The sequence below is a fragment of the Mus caroli genome, chromosome 6 (genome assembly GCF_900094665.2).
Source record: "Mus caroli chromosome 6, CAROLI_EIJ_v1.1, whole genome shotgun sequence".
NCBI lineage: Eukaryota > Metazoa > Chordata > Mammalia > Rodentia > Muridae > Mus > Mus caroli.
In genome coordinates, this window is record NC_034575.1 from 18,481,941 (window position 1) to 18,504,058 (window position 22,118).

Sequence of the window (22,118 nt, forward strand, 5' to 3'; positions counted from 1 at the left end):
TTTCCTTCCTTCCTTCCTTCCTTCCTTCCTTCCTTCCTTCCTTCCTTCCTTCCTCCCTCCCTCCCTCCCTCCCTCCCTCCCTTCCAACAAATGCACCAATTACTGTGTGCTGTTAATGGGCAAAGTAGACTCTCACACAGATCACTCTCAAGTCTTTCTGGGCTTAGAATAATGGCCACGCCTGCCTGTGGGTAGTGAGGGAGGAGGTAGAGATGAGTGGGTCCAGGTTAGAATGCTGGGATCTGCTGTAACAGGCAGGCCAAATCCAAATGATCTAGATAGAAGGAAGGCCACCTAGCAGCCCTCACAGTTCTCCATGCATCATGTTTAGTCCTTCTTAGAAACTCAGTGGAATGTGGTTACTAAAAACAATACCGCTATTGTGAGTAAAAAATGGCTTTTTTTTTTTAAATAAACAAAACCAAAATCACTTCTAAGGATTTGATGTTGAATCACTGCATGGTACTGTTAAGTCATGCTGTGGCTGGTGGCACAGGTCTGTCATTTTTGGTATTTGGGAAGCTGAGACAGGATGATACCCGGGTGTTCAAGATCTGCATGGGTGGCAGAGAGAGTCCAAGGTCACCCTAGGAAACTTAGCACTAGCATGTCTCACTGCTAGAGTGCCTAGCACAAATGAGGTCCTAGAGTCAGTCTTCAGCACAGAGAAAAGTAAAAATAAAGTTAAATATTTATGAAGCTTAATTGCATACTTATTAGTTTCCATTATTTACGGCCATGAAAGGAGATTATCTTAAAATGAGATAACATTGGATTAGAGCAATATGAAAAAGCTGCTGTAATATTTACAAAGTTATTAAATGTTCTTTCATGTTAAAATATTCACTCACGAGAAGTTGTATTCTCTTAGCATATTCTATGTATAAGTTATTAACTATCCCTATGTTGTATACTTTAACTATGTTTGGAAATCACATTTCAATAAGTTGAAAGCAGCGCATGCTCTCCATTAGTTTAGATGCATTAATATAAGAAAATAAATAACTTTCAAACTTCCGTGAAACAAATGATGAGCAAGGAATAAAAAACGTTTTAATTCTCCAAACAATGAGATTAGCTATCTATCAACTGAGGATTGGCTGAACATATGATTTCTGACGTCTCAAACGTGAGAGACAGAAGCTTGAGAAAACAGCCAGTCGGCCCCATTTAAATAACAGTATACACTGTGACATCAACAGATGCATGCATATGCAAGGTAAACGCAGTATCCTGACTGTCTTTCATGCAGAACAAACTTCACTTGAAAGCGGTCTAAGTTACATTTGTAGACGTGAGGAAGACATGATGGTGGAGTAAGACGCACATGAACATGTCCCAGTGTGGTTTCACATTACTTACTCTGTAAGTAAGTAATACCTGCTATGAGAAAGTGAAGGTATTTTGTTTTTTATATGAAATGTGTTGCTGGAGCATGCAAGTGTCACGTGTGGCAATAACTTTACTTGTTATTGGTCACTGATCATCATTGCTATTATTTTAGCATGGTTCACTTCCTTCTTTGAGGCAAATTGCCCAAATCTGACTGTGGAACAGAATTCATCTGTGGCTTTGATTTGTGGTAACTTGAGAGTCTGTAGCACAAAACAATTTGTATGTGAATTACACTCTAGGAACCAAGAAAATGATTTTCCTGGTAAATTTTTAAATGGAAATGGAAATTTCCTTTAATGATGTAATGCAGTGGTACTTTGAAAACTTCAGCGTGTATTAGAGTCTTCTGCAGGCTTGTTAATCTGTAGGCTACTGGGTCTTATCATTAATTCCTGGTTTCACCGGTATAGGCTGTTGCCTAGGACCCTGTGGTTCTGACAAATCCAAAGTGGGTTCTGATAGTTTGAGGTCAGAATGGAGATCTCACATGCCTGACATGCGCGTGCGTGCGTGCGCGCGCACACACACACACACACACACACACACACACACACACTCCACCCCTATATGGGAACCACTAATAAGCAGCACTAAGTGGAAGGTCTTCTGCATGAAAACCCCGATTCTCTGTTTTCAGCTACATCAAAAAATTTGACTTTTAGAAAAAAAATTTTGAGTAAATTTTTGCCCCCACAAAATTTTTGTTGAGTAGATCTGTTATTTTAAAGCTCCCAGCTGTTAAAGATAAAATATAGGCTAGTACCTTTTTCTCTTGAAGCACAAAAGTCCAAGTCTCCTGCTTGTGAGGTCTGTCTTAACAGTTTTGGATGCTCTCTAACAGTCACATCCTTAACATGTTAGAAGAGGAATAGTTCCACATGAATCTGGGCTGTGTAATTCCTAACACAATGTGTATAATTTCCCAATAGGGAATGGGCAAATCAGGAATTTCCCTTATTTTATTGTCAAGTACAATTCAAAAGCCCTCGTGATTAATATATCGTCCCAATAAACATGAAGAATGTACTTTATTCTTATGACAACGAGTGTGAAATCACTGCGGACCTACCACAGTCAAGTACATGCTCTGGGGGATTTGTGTGCATTGTCTTTCGCTCTAAGTACTTAAATCCACCAACCTTCTTCTTCTTCTTTTTCTTTTCTTTTTTTTTTTTTTTCTTGTGGTAGGATCTTACCATTATTCTTTACAGTTTGGCAGGCAATTCACATTTCAACACTTTTCATTTACCTTCACAATCTTGATGAGCGTCTTCAGTTGGTAAATATGAAGCTGGAGGTCTAGTCTGTCAGCCAGCCACACACAAATGACTTTCATGGAATTGCTGTACCATTGCTGGAAAGAAGGACGGGGTGGGGAGGAGGAGGAGGACAAAAAAAAAAAAAAAAAAAAAAAAAACAATCTCTGCAGTATTCATTTAACAGATTCAGTAATGAGAGGGTAATGAAGCACTCTGAAATGACCACAGATCAGCACTTGAAGTCAATAATGCTATAATTTCCTGTTAACAGAATTGTATGTTTTGCTGGTAAATCTGCTGAGCTGAGCTGGGCTGTTCTTTATATGAATTAGCATTGCAGTGTTTAGCTGTAACATATTCATGGGGAATCGTGTGTTTTTGCACTTTGCAGCCTAGTGGCCTGCTTTGCAATTTGTAACAATGGGCACTAAATACACTTTATGGCACTGAATGGATGGCCAAGCTGCAGGGGGAAAAAAACCCAAAAAACCAAAACAAAACAATAACAAAAACCCACCAGGTAAATCATTTTTAAAGGGAAATTTCCTATTGGTCTTCATGCTATAAAAAATTCAGACACTTACGAGAGTTAGAACCTAGTCATGATGTCAATGCTTAGATACAACATTTTGAAGGAATGCAAAAAGTATCTACAGCTTACTAAATTGTGGTCCATTATGCTTTTGTATAAATCTTATGAAGCATTTGCCAAGATGTTTTACACTACTTAAATCAAGATTTACTGAGATCACAGGAAGGAGCCTTGTCAAGGTGGAGTTCTTGTATGCAGTAAGAATCACAAAGCACACACTGTCACCCAAATCATGAAAAGAAAAGATCTACATTGCTTTGCAAGTAATCTTGGAGGCTTCATCTTTTTTTCCATTTATTACAACTCAATTGAGGGGGGGGGAAACCCTGCAATTCTTTGGCAGCAATTTCCTGCCCTGTATAATATAATACACACTGAGCAGAAAAATAAAGCATAAAAAGATTTCTTTTGGTCTCTTATTTTCAAAACAGGCATCTGATATTAATTGTGACATTCTAAGAGATTCAGTGATGGTGATTACGTGACAGAGCCAGGTGTTGGTACTGGTGTAATAATGCCGCCACTCATTGGGTAACAGAAATATCAATATTGATTTGGCATTTACAAAATGAGAGAAGTGTTTTGAAAGAGTTGTTTGTGTGTGTTGTGCTGTTTGCATACATAAATATGACAACACACCACATATGCATTTGTTTTTTTAGGTATCCAGACACATATTTTTTTTTTAAATCTTATTTTCCTCCATATAACAACACAGTAAAATTTAACTTCTAAGTTCTACAAGTCTAAAATTCATCCAGGCTTGGGTTTATTGACGATTTAATAGTGATACGATGTAACAGAGTCAGAAATGGTAGTTTAAGTAGGAAATGAATTAGCCACATACTTTTATTTCTATTCATTTGTTGCTCTATTGAAGATGCAGGCTTAAAATGTGACAAGCAAATTAAAATGAGCTGGTTTACTAAATATGACCAAAGAGATTACAGACAATGCTGTTTTACATTTTGGAGTAGACTGAGAGTTAAATACCACTGTTCTTTCCTAATGAATCCTTTGTTTACTGTTTCAGTACTGTCCAATTAGTATTAAAAGTTTTATAAAATGAGATACCCACACTCATAAACTTTACATTACTAGTTAGTTGCTGCGGTGCTTCAGCGGATACGTGGTCTCAGAGTCTTTTATGGATACATGCTACCTTTTATTTCTGACATTAATTCTACATTCACTTCCCTGCTCCCCCAAATTATTTAGCCTTAGTTGCTTGTATTTTAAAATAGCTGAACACTTGGGTATTATTGGAAATAATTAATTAGCATATGGCATTAAGAACCTACTCCTATACCACACTGAGTAGATATTCTGGAACCTAAAATGCTGTCAAAAGGGGCTAAACTTTAAAAAATTCTACTCTTGGTATGGGATAGAAAAAAAAAATTTCCTGTTGGAGGAGAGAAAATATTATATATCATATAAAGACTAGCACAATGCAGCATTAATATGTTAGTATCTGTACATGCTGAGTTGTATAAAACTCAAAGAAGTGAAGCCCTCCCTTAAAACCACTCAACGTGCACCTTTATGTTTTTAAAAGAAGTCCTCATATCATTTGAAATTAGTTTAACTTAAATTTCCTGTCCTGTATAAATGATGCTCATGATGATGTTATAATGGAAAGGACATTTAACAGAACACAGGCATTATTATTAATCTAACACTTCTAACATAGTACCCAAATTATAAATTAAGAGAAAATGAGCTTGGGAATAAAATAATCTAAATGGGACGAGAGCAATAGAGGCGAACATGTTGGCAGTTAAGGAAGAGGTTGAGCCATTTTTCCTCAGTCTTCCCTTGGAGGCAAATATCTCCATCTAGAAGCAACATATCTCAGAAATGGTATCCTATCTGTTCAGAACGTATGCTTTCAATTTACGTCAAGGCAGACTGAAGAATAATTGTGGCTGAATTGAGGGATTGACTAGGGACAGCAGTGGCTTAGGGCTGAGTGAGGGCTTAGCCTGTGAGGCCATGGAAGAGCAAGCTAATGATAATATCATTCCATTGCAACTTTCCTGCCTGAGAGGAAACTGGAGCCCTCCTCTTCCCACCCCAACAAAGCCACCACACAGGAACTTCTTGCAGTTTGATACTTCTGGTGCTGGAGTTAATATGTCTTTTCTAAGGGGTGAAAATACAGTAGCTCACCCTCTCCATTTTTCTTTTCATTTTTGAGGAGAGTCCAAATTGGGTACGCTTCCTTTGCCTCATCAAATCAAACCCAAGCAAGCCTTTGCATGAAACAAAGAAAGAAAAAAAACAAAAACAAAAACAAAAAACAAACAAACCAACAAACCAAAAAAAAAAAAAACCAAACCCCCAAAACTTGAGAGAGTGACTATGCAGCAGAGTCAGAATGTTAGACGTTAGGAAAAAAATCCTCTTCATTTTGTGAAAGTTAATTTTACTAAGTAAGGCACTTGTCTATTTGCTGTTCACTTCAGGGACTCCCAGGAAGGCACAACCGCAATGGTGGTTTCCTTCCCATATATCCTTTGCTTTGGTCTACTCTGGGATAAAGCAGTAACTGTATATTTTACATTTTTTCCTCTCTCTCTACTGCAATGCATGATACTAGTCTGCCACTTTAACAAAAAAAAAAAAAAAAAAAAAGCTCCTTTTTTTTCCTTTCATGGTTCATTCAGCTCCTGCAAGGGCATGCACCACTCACTCACTTCATCTTCTTGAGATATCTCTTTTAAAGCAAAAGACAAGGGAAGGAAAGGCTAGGGCTGACTCTGTGAGACCCTTGTATTTATTCACACTTATTGTGCATGACTGTAGACTGGTAAATCATATTAGCAGCCCGTCTCCCCATCAAGCTGCTACTTGCTTTCCAGCCCTGGGAAGGTTCAACAAATCAACAGGAGCACGGAAAACAGAACATCAGTCTAATCTAGTGTTTAAGGTGAAGTTTTCAAACCCAATCTAAGAAGATCTTTAGAGCAAGCAACAAGCTGAAGGGCTCAGAAGGTGGTATTGACAACGAGGGAGTGTGGAAATATTGAGAAACGCAGCACTTGTGCATTTTTAATAACAAGAGGGTCAACAGGGGCACAAGCTCCCTCAGTGCCAGGAGTTGCCACTGACTATGGAAATTGCCACACCAGGGCCATAAACGCTCGCAGTTCATCAGCTTTCTTAAACACCCTGAACCCCCTCCGTGGACCTTTAGTCTTGAATTAACAAACCAAAGCAATGAAAGAGGGTGCAGCCTGAATGGCTGGCATTGATCCCCAACCGTGTCGGCACTGCTACAGGCCCTGAAAATCTCTCTCCATTGTCAATAGAAATTGACAAACCTCCGCTCCTAAATAGTGCAGCTGAGCCGGGCGGGATCCACGCAGCTGTAAAGGGCTCTGCTCTTGGGGCCCCGGAGCACTAACAATGGAACAAGCATGAGCTCTTTGTCAGCCTCAGACTCGGCAATTTTCTAACAAGGATTAAAGTTGTTTCTCCGCAGAGCTGGTGAAAAGAGATTTAGCAACATACCGTGCTTTCTTCGTGCAAGTTAAAGAGAAGTAGTTAAGGAATGTCATTATTCTGTTGACTAGAGGAGATACAAAACAAATATATTAAATATGCACAAACCTCCCCCCCACTTTGGCCTCATTTATAACATTTGGAGGATGATTCCATTAAGTATAACACTTATAGCCTGGGAACAAGCACTTCACATTTATTTTGGAAGTTTTATTTTTCAAAAGTCCAGCTGCTTGCCACCTGGAACGAGGTCTCAATACATACTAATGCACAATGCCTTTAGACCCTCTGTGGGCTGATATTCCTAAATCTGAATCACAAGACCCCATAGGGGCTATATATTGAGGCTGCTTCAAGCAAATGATTTCTGGCAGAATGCAGCTTCTGATGATGATGGCAAAGCAAAAATAGCCGCGTCGCATGGCACAGATCTGTGGTGTGTTTTCTGCTTAAGTGTTTAGATTTTTATTGATTACGAATTGGCCCAACTAGTTGGTATATTTTCATCCTTCTCCAGCTATGCTTGTCTCAATAGGTTTAAAAAAAAACCCAGAAAGGAAAGAAGGAAGGAGAAAGAAAGAAGGAATAAAGGAGGAAGGAAGGAAGGAGGAAGGAAGAAGGAAAAGAGAAGGAAAGGAGGAGGAAATAAGGAAGGGAGGAGGGTGGAGAAAGAAAGGCAGGAGGAAGGAAGAAAGAGGAAGAAAAGAAGGAAGGAGGAAGAAAGAAGGAAGGAGGAATGGAGGAGGAGAAAGGAAGGAGGGAGGGAGGAAGGGAAGAAAGGAAGGAAGGAAGGAAGGAAGGAAGGAAGGAAGGAAGGAAGGAAGGAAGGAAGGAAGGAAGGAAGGGCCAACACCTTTCAGGGCACTAAGGTTTGATGGATGGCTAAATTTCCAGAGTGAGCAGTGTTTATTCAAGAGAAGGTTTTTTTTTGTTTGTTTGTTTGTTTTTTTTTAAAGAGCTCAATTACTCTCTTGAAAGGGAAGAAACCCCACAAAATCTCATTTTAAGAAATGTAAACTTTAAAATCCAGTAGCTCAATTGAATTAAAGAATGTGTGTGTGTGTATATATATATATATATATATATATATATATATATATATATATATGAATGTTGAAGGCTTTGGTATGAGTGAGAACTATAAGCCACCCTTTAGGACCACTTAGTGGCACTATTAGAGAAACAAAAATTTATAAACACTGGTGCTCTACAGTTTTAGCAGCACACTGAAAACATGCATGCTCTATTGGCTACCCATTGCTACTTCTGCCAGCAGCCCATCTACTTAATAACTAAATTATGGTTCTATTCCACTCACTTCCCATTTCTAAACACTCAAATGTAAATGTAATATTAATGTAAATGTAATACAATAATGCCACCCCCATCCCTAATTCAAGGCATCCCACCAAAACTATCATATTCAGATTCACAGAACAGATGTCAAGACATGATTTTAAGTCTCAGGCAGAGCCCTTTACAGCTGTGTGTTGGCTTGGAAAAGGATGAAGGGCTGTTTTAAGGAAAACCCAAACCAACATATTACAGCTGAAAACAGAGGATGTGCTTGGCCCAACTGACACATGCTAACACTGTCAATTAGGCACAGCGATGGTCCTGGAGGATGGGGCAGATACAGAGCATCTCCTGGCCATGGTAGCTAAGGGCTGGAGCTCATATACCAGAGCAGAAGAAAACAGGCCCTGGGAAGGAGGGCAGAAGGAAGGCAGTGCTAGCCCCTTAATCTATCTGCTCAAGTGAGCTGGTCTGATGAATTGTCAGTGCCTCAGATTCTCCACCTGTATGAGGCGGTACAGATGAAGAAACCAATAGCCCTGCAGAAATGCTGGTCATCTGGGGGCTGGGGGCACCGTTCAAGGCAGAACACATGCTTACCATGCCTGAGACTCTGTATTCTATTCCCCAAAATGGAGAAAAACATTGTAAAATCAGATCGATTGTTTCAGGAAAAGGCACAAAGACTGAACTGAAAGAAAAAAATTAAACTATCAAATTCTCATTCTTTCAGGGTTTTTTTTTTTTTTTTTTTTTTTTGGGCTTGGATACTGCTTTATTCTTTCAGGATAAAGAAGCAAGAAAGTTTTGAGTTCTAGAGCTTTCTACTATTTGTTGTTTTGTTTTTAAATCCATTTTCTCTCTTAATAAAACACAGACACAGGAATGAAACAATGAAGTGTAATAAAAGGAGTAGGGTGACAGAAGTTTGCATTGTCACTTTTATTGCTGTTATTTTATATGACTATTCATTATTTTGACATAGGGTCTTCTGTATTTTAGGGTGGCCTTGAGGTTGCCATGTAGCCACAGGTAAACTTGAACTTCTGATTCTCCCTTCTATACCACTGTGCTGGGGTCAAACCCAGAGCTCTGCGCATGCTAGGCAAGCGCTTTACTATGTGAACTTCTTTTCTAGTCTTATAGTATGATTATAATTCTGATCATAAAGTCATCAAACACTTTTTATATGATGTACAAGTAAAATGAACTAAGGTCAACTATTAACTTTGATGAAGTAGGTGTTATTTACTATTTTGCATATTTGCATATTAATTAAGTAGAACACTGGATTCAGATTAAATAATTTTCTTATTCAGAGCTATACATCTTATACGATATTTAATTTACATTTTGGTTCCAAAGTCTAAGTTTATAATTGTTACTTCATTTCCTTTTTGAAAACAAGCTAGTTTTCTGTACTGTTAGCCAAAAAGAATTCCAATTCTTTAAGGCAATTTGAAGCTTCTAGTATAAAAATAAGAAACCAACCCCTTTAATTCCTGGTGGCTGCACACTGATCATGACACAGTACTGTGCACAGATATATGGGGTTCTCAACCATTTCAAAGATGTTCACCAGTTTCTTGCAATTTGAAGAAATCCACACTCTCAGACAACAAACGTATCAATAAATCTGCTAATGAAATGTGCAAGGTAAGGAAATTCTTTGAAGAACCATATTCCTTTAGGACAATCAAGTGACTGTTACAAGACTCTTACATAAGCTACCCTTGCAAAGATTTTTTTTTTAATTTGCCCTATTGCCTGATGTTTACAAATACTAAAAAAAAAACCAAAAAAAAAAACAAACCAAAAAACAAAAACCCCCCTACACTCCCCCTATTTTTAAAAGTGTAACAAAACAGTGAACAGAAAAAAGATCTGCATAGGAGAACTCAATACATGTGGCTTTCTGCATGCTCTGTTTGTTTCTTAAGCACAGATGATGCACACTTTTTGATGTTGAATAGTCAGAAGGATTTCTTTTGTTTTAAGTATGACATAACACTTTGATATTTTGCAAATTATGAGCCTTTCCTTTGCTAATTTACATATTTAGAGAATGGTTCTCATGAAGTTTAGAATGGCTTTAAACTCTATATACAGTTGAGGGTGACCTTGAACTCCTGACCTTCTTGCTTACTCCTTCCACATGCCAGGTTTATTTAAGGAAGAAAAAGGTAAAATGTGCCAAGCAGGGAGTGCTGGCATCTACTAGACACTTTCTGAATGCAGAAACAAACTTCTTTGTCATTGGAGTGCCAGACCCTCTTCATCTCAATGCCACTTAAAAGCCTTGCTACACTACATAAAAGGTATTGTTTTATATTATTTACTATCTTAAAGTAGGCAGCTGCCTCTGCATGTTTATTTTGTACCTCACCTGATGCTAAAAGGCTAGTGATGAAAATGTAAAAATCAGTTATTCCACTCTTCTCTGCTTAGGACCCAATGATGGGAGCCACACTGGTTTGGTTACTATTTGCACAAAACAAATTAATGGTTTGGCAGAAATCAGTAGGTTATTTAGTCACAACAGCGTTTTCAACAGTCCAGGACACAGAAATCATTTAAGAATGATTTTCTTGGGTGTTACAGCGATGTTTTGTTTTGTTTTGTTTTTCCTGGTTGGATGACAAGTTACACACTGCATATAAAATTTTAGTTAATATTGTATTTTAAATCAATAACATAAGACCTAAAGGAGGATACAGTTATCTTCAGGAATTGCTACTTAAATGGTATGATTTCATTTCAAGATAAGATCTAAGCTTGAGAATATGCTGGCTGAGGGTCTTCCTACCTGAGATTTTTAAGATAGAGAATGGGAAACAACCCAAAATCCAGTCTTCAAAGTTCACAGAGAAAAGCGTAAGCAGCTGCCTTTCTGCCTCAGTCTTGGTCAGTTCCCACAGGGGGTGCGCAGCAAACCATAGAACCAATGGCTCCACCTTATGTTGGGTTTCTCTGTGCCTTTGCTTTCTCAGCTTGCCAGCACCACTGGACTGGAATTGGACTACCAACTTCATCTCCCTGGCTATATGTATACATATCAGTATTGAAGATGCAGTTCCTCATTGTCTGCTTTGAAAACAGTACTGTTTAAACAACCAGGGAGAATTGGGTACGCTCTCATTATATGCTTCTTATACCCTAGCCAGGTGATAATAATAAATAATAATAATAATAATAATAATAATAATACACCATGTGTTACAAGTCTACCACAGGGTGTGAGCAGCCACAAGGTATTCACAGAACCTTACTTGGGTTGCTATCTTTAGCCCTGGCAGAGTGTCTGGAACATAGCATACATTATAAATTTGTTGGTAGATTTTTTTTTCTATTTAGAAATACAGAATTCTATTTGTATATACAAAATAGTGGTAAGGCTTTTCTATAGAAAATGACATAATTGTGTCAGAGCCAGAGTCACTGCTGTTTTGAATCATGTTTTATTAATAGAAACAGAATTTAATAGGGACCTATTAAATTGCTCCGTTGGTAGAGTGCTATTTCTGCAGGCATGAGGCCCTGGGTTCGACCCTTGTACTGCAAAAATCCAATAGGCATTAAAATTGTTGGAGTTATCAAGGAAATAATTGTATTTATCTAATGGTACAGAGTAGTAAAATGGAGCTTAAATGGTGACAGTCGTTTCACATTAGCTGATGACTGAAGCAGAAGTATTACAAACTAAAAAAAATTCCATGCCCATTTATGGTCACTCATACACACAGAGTTACACTATCACTGTGTGCTAAGGTGTGTTCAGCTCTAGACTGGCTTTAAGACAGTCACCCAAGTATCAAACTGACTCTCCAGAATGCTTATGGGTATCCAGAGACCTGTTCTTCTAGTTATCTGAGGCTCTGGGGCATCTCTTAAGATGGAGTTGGAAAGGCAACACATGTGGGAAATGTCTATACCCATTGACTTTGTGAGCTATTGCTGCTGCTGCTGAAATAGTGTGGATTTCTCTTCAAGGACACACAAGAGCTCTCTTGGAGTTTGAGCAAAGAACCCAGGGAGGGTAGAGAAGGAAGACCATGGTGTGAGATTTTGGTCCCTTCAGTTGATGGAGAGACACTCAGCTCAGGTATGAACTGTGTTGGACCTAAATCTGTGGCGGTTTTCTAGTCATCTACATGAAACATAGAGAAATCACTACTATTTGGTAGATTGAAGAGATACTCAGTTTTGTCCTGCATTGCTTCCATCTGTAAATATATCTGAGAGTATCTACTCTGAAGACAAAACAGTAAAGCATTCTATGTGGAAATAAACTCTTTCTCATGAAAAGCTGTGTGCTCTTAAAACATAAATTCCCTTAGGGCAGGTACTTGGTTGGCATCAGGCTTCTAGCTGTTTGCATGGCATGATTTTTAGAGGTGATCAATAAATGCAGGCTAAATAAAAATACTGGGTAAAAAGAGAGGTTGGAGCATCTTCTAATTAGAATCCAATGACGTGTCATAAAGTTAGCATCTAAGGTTTGATGCCCGATGTTCACCACCATTCTCTCCACATGGGCATCGAATAGTGGGATAGGTTTGTCTTCTACATTCTCTGTGTGCACAATATACATCTCACAGAGTATTCTATACCAAGAAATAAGGGCGGATAGGAGTGGCTAAGAGGAGAGGAAAGTCAACAGAAAGAACTATAGTAGTAGAAATAAGTTCAAGGAGAAGGAACAGTGTACATGTGGTAGAGCTATGTATCAGAGTGTGTATGTAAGACTAAGGTCTGAAGGAATCTTGTCTAGCCGCATTCAGATACTGCATATTATTTATCTCTACTCTATCCATGACAGTGAACACCTTGAGAAATTTCAAAGCATAGCCATGACAATGATTAAAGGGCTAGGAAAGGGGCCTATGAGGAGAAGTTAAACAAATAAGGATTATTTTCCCAGGAGTAGACATGTATGACAGGTGCCTTAATAACAGTCTTCATGCATAGGAAGGATTATTGCTTAGAGTACGCTGGTCCCTGCTTTTTGTTCTCCAGTGAGAGGGAAGGGGAAGTACGTTTAAAATGCAGCATGAAGAATTTGGAAGATATGCATGTTGGAACTTTCCTTTTTTAAACCAAGTGATTAGCCTACATTAAGATATCGAAATAGAGATTTTTACCTATTCTAGGCATGGGTTGAGATCAGGAAATATAGACTCTTGGTAAGTTAACTGTTTATAAGCACATTTATGAATTATTCTTAAAATTAGCTTTCTGACAAATCATTCAATAACTAGACGGAATGCTGATTTTGCCAAAAGGCTACTTTGCCTCACAGATCTTTTTTTTTTTCAAATTTGGATTTAGTCAATACTATAGACAACCTCTAGCAGACACCGCTGTGCTTGCCAGTAAGTGGTGTCAAGCCTGCAGAGGGGGTTGCAGAAGGACCCTGAGAGGGAGCTGACTCAGAGAGAGAATCTAAAACACTACCACAGAAATTGGCTTTGAAGCCATTTGTGTTATTTGCTTATGAAGTTGGGAGTTGAAAGTGAGGAGAGTTCTGTGCAAACACTGCACTGGTCAATTGGTAGAGATGCTGGTCTTAGGGGAGCTGGGGGATTTCAGTAATAAGCCACCAGAGGCAAGATGCTGTGCAGGCATGCCAAGTGAGCTGTCAGAAGCCAGTATGCACCAGACTCTACATGTAAGTAAGTTCAACCCTCCAGACAAGCCTAAGGTGACAGAAGAGGAAACCAACACTAAGTTACTTCGGTATGGTTCCACCTATGGCTTATTACCCATCCCTCACTGGTGCATACACTCAACACTGCTTTAGCTTCTTCAGCAGCAATCCATCTATCCATCAAGGCTCTGCCAGCAGCTTCGATGTGTGCTAGAGATGTACAGTTCTGCAAATGATGTTTAGAAACATTTCTTCAACATGAAAACCCTGTCACCTTCTGTGTGTCCGAGGCAGTCCCAGCACTGCTGAGACATCTTATGGTATCAGCAACATTTCTTTTCTTCTTCTTTTTTTTTTTCTTATGCAAGCAAAAAAAAAAAAAATCTCCCATCAGTTTGCAAGTGGCCCCTCCCCTACAAACTCTGAGCACAATTAAAGGTGAGTTAAGACTCTGGTGGAAATCTAAAGAGCATCAGCAAAGCCCAACTGCTCAGCTTTTGAATTGCTTTTCTCCTTCTCGGTTCTTTTAAATGGTTTTCTATGGCAGGGGCATTTTTCTTAATTAGTCACAGCTAATTAGTGTGCTGGCATAGACGAGTAATCAGAAATGTCAGAACTGCAAGGCTACGTGGCCCTAATCCTTTGATAATAATTTAGCCTCCTGGGAGGGCCCCAAGCTGCGGTAAGTAGTGGCTGACAATAAAGTAAAATTAGGCGGGCGGCAGACCATTAGGATAGAAAAATAAAAAGCACTACCAAATCCTGCTGAGCACCATCAGGCAACTAACTGCACCGCCAGATGAGGTGCCTGTTTAAGCCTGTGTTGTTAATTAGCTGATTCTGCCAGCGCCGCCACAGATGTCCAGGTGCCTCATGCAAAGATGTGTGTTTCTGGGCATGTGCCAAGTGACAACTGTGGACCCTGATCACATTTCAAGACCCGAAGTTTAAGGAGTCCACGGATGTCCCGACGATTCTTTTGAATTATCAAAGAAATAAGATCAACAAGCTACATTTTTCCCCCCTTGTTGAGTTTCTCTTAGGCAATTAGGCACGCTTATCTCAAGTTTCCCCCGGTTTAATTCAGCTGCGGCTTTAGATTCAAATGAGGGCCTTTGGCCTCCCAGAACAGTGCCCGGGCTTGCCAAAGCTATTTTGGCATCCACTGTACATCAAAAGTGGATGCTTTTTCAATAAATTCTTACACTTACAAATAATAACATTAAAATGAGGATTATTCGCGCAAGTGAAGAAGACAGCCAGGCCGCTGCAACGTGAGAACACCATTTAAAGCACAACAAAGTCTGAGGGGGGAAAGCGGTCAGGAGTAGGCTCTGAGCCCTATCTACAGAGGCTGAGGAGGGAGAGCGTTGTTGCAGTGGCTCTGAGGGCACTGAGAAGAGCAAGACACTGCTTATACAATCCAGACCATACACTTAAAATCTACCTTTAGCACACAGTGAGGCAGAGAAAAGGTGCACAGCCTAAGAACAGAAATACATTTCTTCAGAGATCCTCAGAGACCCTGCTGCTCTTGTGACTATTGTCTTTTCTCCTGATGGAGAAGGGGAGCGGTTATGACACAGTGGTCCTGGAGCGCTTAATTTTGGAGAGGTGTTAGAAAGTCCTGGTCGGGCACAATGGGCCAAGGCAGAATGCTTTACATTGGTCTACCTTTTACAGAGGAAACAGAACAGCCAAGAAGATCTTTGGCAGTAAAAATCTATGTCGATTGAGGTAGACCCTAGAACAACTGCCCAGGAATTTGAAAGCAAAAGATCACTGAATGAGGGAAGATGCTATTTTTAAGTTGACATTCACATATAAGAGAAGAGATTTTCAGTAAGAGAATGGATGTAAGCTGACAGAGACAGTTTTCACTGGGTTCAGTCTCATCCCGTACTCTTTATGAAGGCTGCTTACAGGAAGAAAAAGCCCTCACCAAAAGATAATGGTTTAAGATGTGCACTGTCAATTCTCAATATAGCTGAGCAAAGTGGAAAGAGAGGCCCATTGGTCGCGCAAACTTTATATGCCTCAATATAGGGGAACACCAGGGCCAAGAAGTGGGAGTGGGTGGGTAGGGGAGTGGGTGGGGGAGGGTATGGGGGACTTTTGGGATAGCACTGGAAATGTAAATGAAGAAAATACCTAATTAAAAAAAAAGAAAGTTTTATAGTTTTTTCTACTGCTCTCTCTCTCTCTCTCTCTCTCTCTCTCTCTCTCTCTCTCTCTCTCAGGTCTTGCCACATATATGGAATATCTATCTACCTATGTATCTATTTACCTACCTATCTATACACCATCTATAATCTATCTGTTATCTATCTACCTATCTCTATGTATCTATGCATGTACGCATATCTATCTATCCATCATCTATAATCTACCTACCTACCTATCTATCTATCTATCTATCTATCCATCCATAGTAGCCTTGAACTTTAGGTCCCCCTGCTTTGGCCTTGTGAGTGCTGAAATTACAAGTATGTACCATCGCACCCAGTTCAGGAGTCACTTTTATCTATGCTTTGTTGATTTAAATTATTTTTGGGACATTGACATAGTAACAAGTTGAATCTTTATGCAAGTTAGGAGCAGTTCTTCTGATGTACTGATGTTACTGAGCATAAATAAACTCTTGTACCAAAACATTTAAGCAATGGTGTGACAGTCTGGATAAAAACATCCTGAGCATTTATGTCTCCGCCTTCCTTATTGAGGAGTCCAGAGACAAGAGACTCTATGAACAAAATTAATTTCATTTAGAAATCATATTTCCTTGTGTTATTTTCATGTTTTGCTTTTGATGATAATACAGTTAGGTTACTGAATCTATTTATAGTATAAAGGTTAGTTTGGCTTAAAATGTTTAATTGAGATTTGCTGTTTTCTTGCTGTTGTTGAACTAGGAAAAATTCTTTTCATGCCATGTCTTTGGAAATGAATCCTTTATAAAACCGCTTGGATGAGTATAACTGATTAATTTTTATAAGACATCACAACAATGTTTTAATAAAAATCTCATAGAGATGAATCTCCTCAACAATTAAGTATTTAATCAGCTTATAACACAAGAGAATGCTTAATCTGCATGATTCACCAATTAGGTACTGCACCCTGGTGTGCCTTCAGCAACAGGAAAACCAAAACGAGGTTGTTCGGGCGATTCCTGTTGGGCATGCCCAATAGATGCACAAAGCTTTAGAGAACTGGGGAGCATTGGTTTCCTGGGAAATAAGATGTGCATTGCTGAGTCTTTCATCTCAACTCTAGGCCTTGGATTTTAGGAAGCTATGGTAGAGAGCACCCTAGTGGCTTTTACTGGGGGATGTCAGTCTTGACTTCCTGTCTGTACTATTTGGCTGAGAGAACCAATACTCTCCATGAATGTCCCAGGCTCTCTCATGGCACAGAGGTACTTGTGGCTTATGCTCTATCTATGCCCTGAAGCCTGGGAAAGTAAGTAGATACTCCGTCTAGGAAGAATCATAGGCAGCATTAAAAAGGGATTGCTGGACTCTGGAGGGGTGGGTGTGTGTGAGTGCCACAGCCAACATGTGGAGTAAAGTGCAACTCATGGGAGCCAGTTCTCTCCATCTACCATGTGGCTCCTGGAACTGAATTCTGGTTGTCTGGTTTGGAGGCAGTCACCTTTATCCACTGAGCCACCCTACTGATCCCAGCTGTTCTTTAATAAACATAGGCTTTCTTTTCTACTTATCCACTGCACTTGCTATTGCTTTTTAGCTAGGACACTTGGCTTTCATTCAATTAACAGAAAAGGATGAAAAAAAAAAAGTTACCCTGTTGTATCCTGATGCAGCTAACCAAGGTGTTTCTACCACCACAGCCAAATTAAAAACACTGCCATCTTCGGATTAAGAATCTGGTTTTCAGAAACGATTTGAATTTTTGGATGATTTTCAGTTTATTGTTACTAACTAAACTGACTATTACGGCAGACATTGGAAAATCACTGACACAATTAATGAAAGGGCTGCGGTTAGAACTCGGATTTCTGGCATCCCAGTAGAGGACTAGTCCCAGAATGTGACTTTATTATTTCAAATTTTGTAAGTCTGAGGTATGGTTGAAACATGGGATTTCATGGAAGCATTTTGAAAAGAGACACAAGTTCAGAGTTGGAGGACACCAACAAATCATTCATTTTCTCTGACTAGGAGAAAGATGTAAGAGGATAATGGCACATCACCCACAGTGCTGGAAGCATCTATTTGGAAGAATAAAAATGGTAAAACTATTCTGAAAGCTCGAAGAGATAAGGGCTACCCCCCTTTCTCTCTCTTCTCTCTCTCTCTCTCTCTCTCTCTCTCTCTCTCCCCTCCTCCCCCTCCCCCTCTCCCTCCCCCCCTCTCTCCCCCTTCCCTCTCTCCTCCCTCTCTCTCTCTCCCTCTCCCTCTCCTTCCATGGTGAGCACATGGAAGTCAGATCTGCCTTCCCATGTGGGTTCCAGGGACAGTATTCAGGCTGTTAAGCTTGTGATCAAGTGCTTTTACCCACTGAGCCCTCTTTCCAGCCAGTCCCTCCCCCACCTTATGTTTTTGTGAATTTTTCACTGAGCATGAAGTTCATGGATTTAGTTAGATGGCTAGATAGCTGGTCAGCAAACCCCAAAGGGTGTCCTGTCTGCTCTAGGACCAAAGGTGCTCACCAAATATTTGTGCTGGGATTTGAACTCAGGTAGTCATGTGTGCCAGGCACCTTACCAACTTAATCATTTCCCCAGCCCTGGATTGGAGACATATCTTAAACTCAGTCTTGTTTGTTATCAACACAGTCCTGTTATTTATTTATACTTTGTAGAAGCTATTTCTCTTCTAATCAGAAAGTGTTCTATATGTTTAAGCTCTTACAGAACAAACAAACAAACAAACAAACAAACAAGAAAACAAAAAACAAGAGCAGTGTAATGTTTGTACTAATAGTTTTTGACCTTTAGAGGGCACTTTGAATTTTGAAACTTCAAGATTTAACCTAAAAATCTAAATTGATAATACTTATGTGTTCAGGGCTAATGCATATTTAAACCATTTCTAGTTTTCATATGTTTAAGTCAAGAAACAAAACTGCTTGTCTATGAAGGTGGGAACAGGAGTAGCAGTGCAGTGGGGACAGGTCACGCTTCTTAACATGGTATATGGCCATGTAGGAATAGTGGGGTTTGCTGCTGTTCTCATTCCTAGGCATCCCAGAACCACAGGCACAAATCTAGGGTGATGGTCATGCTTGTACCTTAGTCAGGGGTACCATTATTTAAATTGAGCTCTGGGCATTTCACTATAAATTTGGGCCAGTTAAGATGTTTAACTGATGAAAAAGTATTAGAGGCCAAAAATATCTTAAGAAGTATGGCAAGTTCCACAAATCCCTTAATAGCCTTTCTCATGGTTAGGGCACCATCTAGAAAGAAGACTAGGCACTATAATATATGGGTTCTTTTTTAAAGTGTCAGAGACACTTTAAATGTATGTGTGTTTTACAGACTAATAGTTTTTTTTTTTACATAAGATAGTGTTGGCATATTTCTAAACTAAGTGAATTTTATTTCAGTAAGAGGCTATCATTCTTTAAGTATAGGGCCTTATATTATATGAACATAATTGGAGTCCCTGGCATTTTACCAATTTGGATGAGACCACTCCAAGTTAACACGTCATAACAAGTGTGTTGATCTGCACCTGAACTTGGAAGGTTCCATTTACTTTCTTTTATAGGAAGTAGTCTAATTGGAAGAGTGAAAGTTTGCCACTATGCCAGAGTGCTATTGTTCTCTTCAATCTTTTATCTGTAATAGGCCATGGTTGCTAACAGTGCATTTTGGGTCATTATTTTCAACTGTTTCTTGACACCTAACAATATTATTTTAAGCTTCAGCCAAGTAGATTTCCAATAATTATATAATGTCTCTCAGTAATGATCTGTTGCTTAAGCCACACATTCTACTTTACCTTTCAACACACACTTGATAACCTCTCATTTACTAACTGTAATTGAGGCAAATTCAGCTCCGGCTAATTAGGGGCTCTGAGTACCCCCTCATATATGCTATTCTCGATGACATACCAATAGAGTCAGGGTTCATTTTCATTTTTAATTAAAGTAATAAATATGTGCAACTTTAAATAAAATGGAATGTTTGAGGACATTGCAACTGTTGTACAAATAACATGTCCAATGCTCTACTGAGGATGTACAAAAATGAGAATTTCTGGACTAAAATAGATGTTTAAGATTCAGGAGGAAAAACTAGATAACAGGCAATTTAGGTACTGAGTGAATGCTGGCCTACCTGGATCTGCTTCAGTTAGCTCTGATAATTACGGAAGTTACCTACACAGACTTATGAATTTCAGCGACTGAAGAGGAGTAAAGGTTGGGAATATCTTTGAGGTGAAAAACTTTCTACATTTACTTAGGTGACCAAGCCAAAACAACTGAAGATCTTTAGAAAACAGCCCCACCTTCCAATGATGCCTACATGTAGAGGGACTACTTGTAGAATGGTTCTACCTAGTTTCCCCATGAAATATGCATGTTCTCTAGCTAGGAAGAAACGTGACAGAGATACCATTAACTCACTGTTCTGTTCGACATTTCGGAAAATCATCACATAAGCAAAAAAAAAAAAAAAAAAAAAAAAAAAAAAAAAAAAAAAAAAAAAAAAAAAAAAGAAAAAGAAAAAGAAAAAAAAAAAGTAGAAGAGAAGTTGGAAATAAAACATATGCCCGTCAACTCAGAGCAATTCCAAATGGAAGCAGAAGTTGCTAATATGGTTTCAGTATTTTGTAAAAGAGCCAGCTGGATAGATGATAATTTTTCTACCCCTGCAGGGCATCAAAGCTTTTAGAAAATCATTCTCTTCACACATATTAACACGTAGCTTATTAAAACAGATGATACTTTTATTGTAAAATGGCCTGGAAACATAAAGTCAAGAGAGGTAAGGTTCACTTTGACCACCCAGTCATACAAACAGCACATGCAGACAACTCCCGACCATGGCGGAGGTGATGATGTAGTGAGACCCTCTGCAACTGCACAGCTGAAGTGTCACCACGAAGCCCGTGAATTGCTGTTATGAAAACATTTGCAGTAACTTGCATAATTAAATGAAACTGCCAGAAAAGCATTTCTAAAATGCAGAGAAGATGCATGTAAATACACTTCAAAGAAAACACCTAGTTTCAGAATCAACACTCGGGCAAGTTGTACAGTTCTGCCACTAGCACGATACCATTTCCTTTGGACTAGGAGCTCATAGCTATGAGTGATGGACAACACTGATATTAAGTCAAGTGCTTTCTTAGTTATCTTTATAGTAAATTTGTCAAATACCTACAACAAAGCCCCCATGCCTAGTTGTTATGCCTAAATGAAGACCTTAGTACTAACAAAAATAATCACATATATTTTTCACACACACCAATATTTTAAACCAAGATAAGAATGGTCAACGACCTGTGGCAGCTACTTACATCAAACAACTTTTCTATGTACATCTCTTCGTTGACTTTTTCTCGAAGAATATCCTGGTTTTGCCGGACGAACATAATGTAGGTGTCTGCCAGATCCATTCCTGGTTTCTGTCGTATGGTAAAAGCACACAGAATTAAAAAAAAAAAAAGTCACTTCTCATCTGTGAAACTTTTATTTAATGATTTTAGGAATTTCATTGTTTAGGAAATCATTTTCATAGCTGTTGAAATTGTTCACCCCTGTGAAATATGTTTAGATCAAGTCAATAATGACTAGTGCATGTAAAGTTTATCACTTACTTTACTACGAAAGGTCCCAGCCATTACTGTTAAGATGACTAGGCATACATGGATGCAAGCTTATGCACATCGTTGAAAAGAGATTTATTTGATTTTAAATTGTTTGTATGTGTGTGCTTGTATGTGGGTATTCAGATACTAGAGGGTATTGGATTATTCTGTTGCTGGAGATCAAAGGCAATTGTGAGTTGCCCAGCATGGGTGTTGGCAACTAAACTCAGAGATTCTCTGAAGGGTATTGTGTAAACTTTTAACTGTGGAGAAATCTCTCCAGCCTCCTGGGCATATTTTTGTTTTCTAAGAATGAGTATCTTGAGAAGTCAATGTGTCAAGAAGTATAAATAAGATCAAAAGAAAATTTCTCAAGAGAGATACTATTTCTTAATTGTAAGTATGATACAACTGACTTTTTCATTACCCACTATCAGCCCATCAGTGATATGAAAACCACTAATTGTTCTAGATTTGTCTCTTGAGTACTGTGAGTATTCAAGGAATAGAAAGTCAATGCTTTTTATTAAGGTTGTAAAATACTAAGAAACTTGGGAAAACATTTAATACAAAGTAAAACAAAACACTTTTGAATTGTCTCTTGCTTGTATTCATTAACTTTTCAATACTAT

The 22,118-nt window shown here is 38.8% G+C and overlaps 1 protein-coding gene across 10 annotated transcripts in view; it reads right to left on the reverse strand.

Annotated features, from left to right (window-relative positions):
- Positions 1 to 22,118, reverse strand: part of Cadps2 (calcium dependent secretion activator 2) — a 534,832-nt gene that overhangs the window by 3,881 nt on the left and 508,833 nt on the right. For all 10 annotated transcript variants that reach the window (XM_021164381.2, XM_029478701.1, XM_029478705.1 and 7 more), the window contains 2 exons: positions 21,196 to 21,303; positions 2,645 to 2,749 (listed from right to left, as the gene is read on the reverse strand). In XM_021164381.2, the coding sequence (XP_021020040.1) occupies positions 2,645 to 2,749; positions 21,196 to 21,303 (213 nt within the window). The remainder of the gene's footprint in view (positions 1 to 2,644; positions 2,750 to 21,195; positions 21,304 to 22,118) is intronic.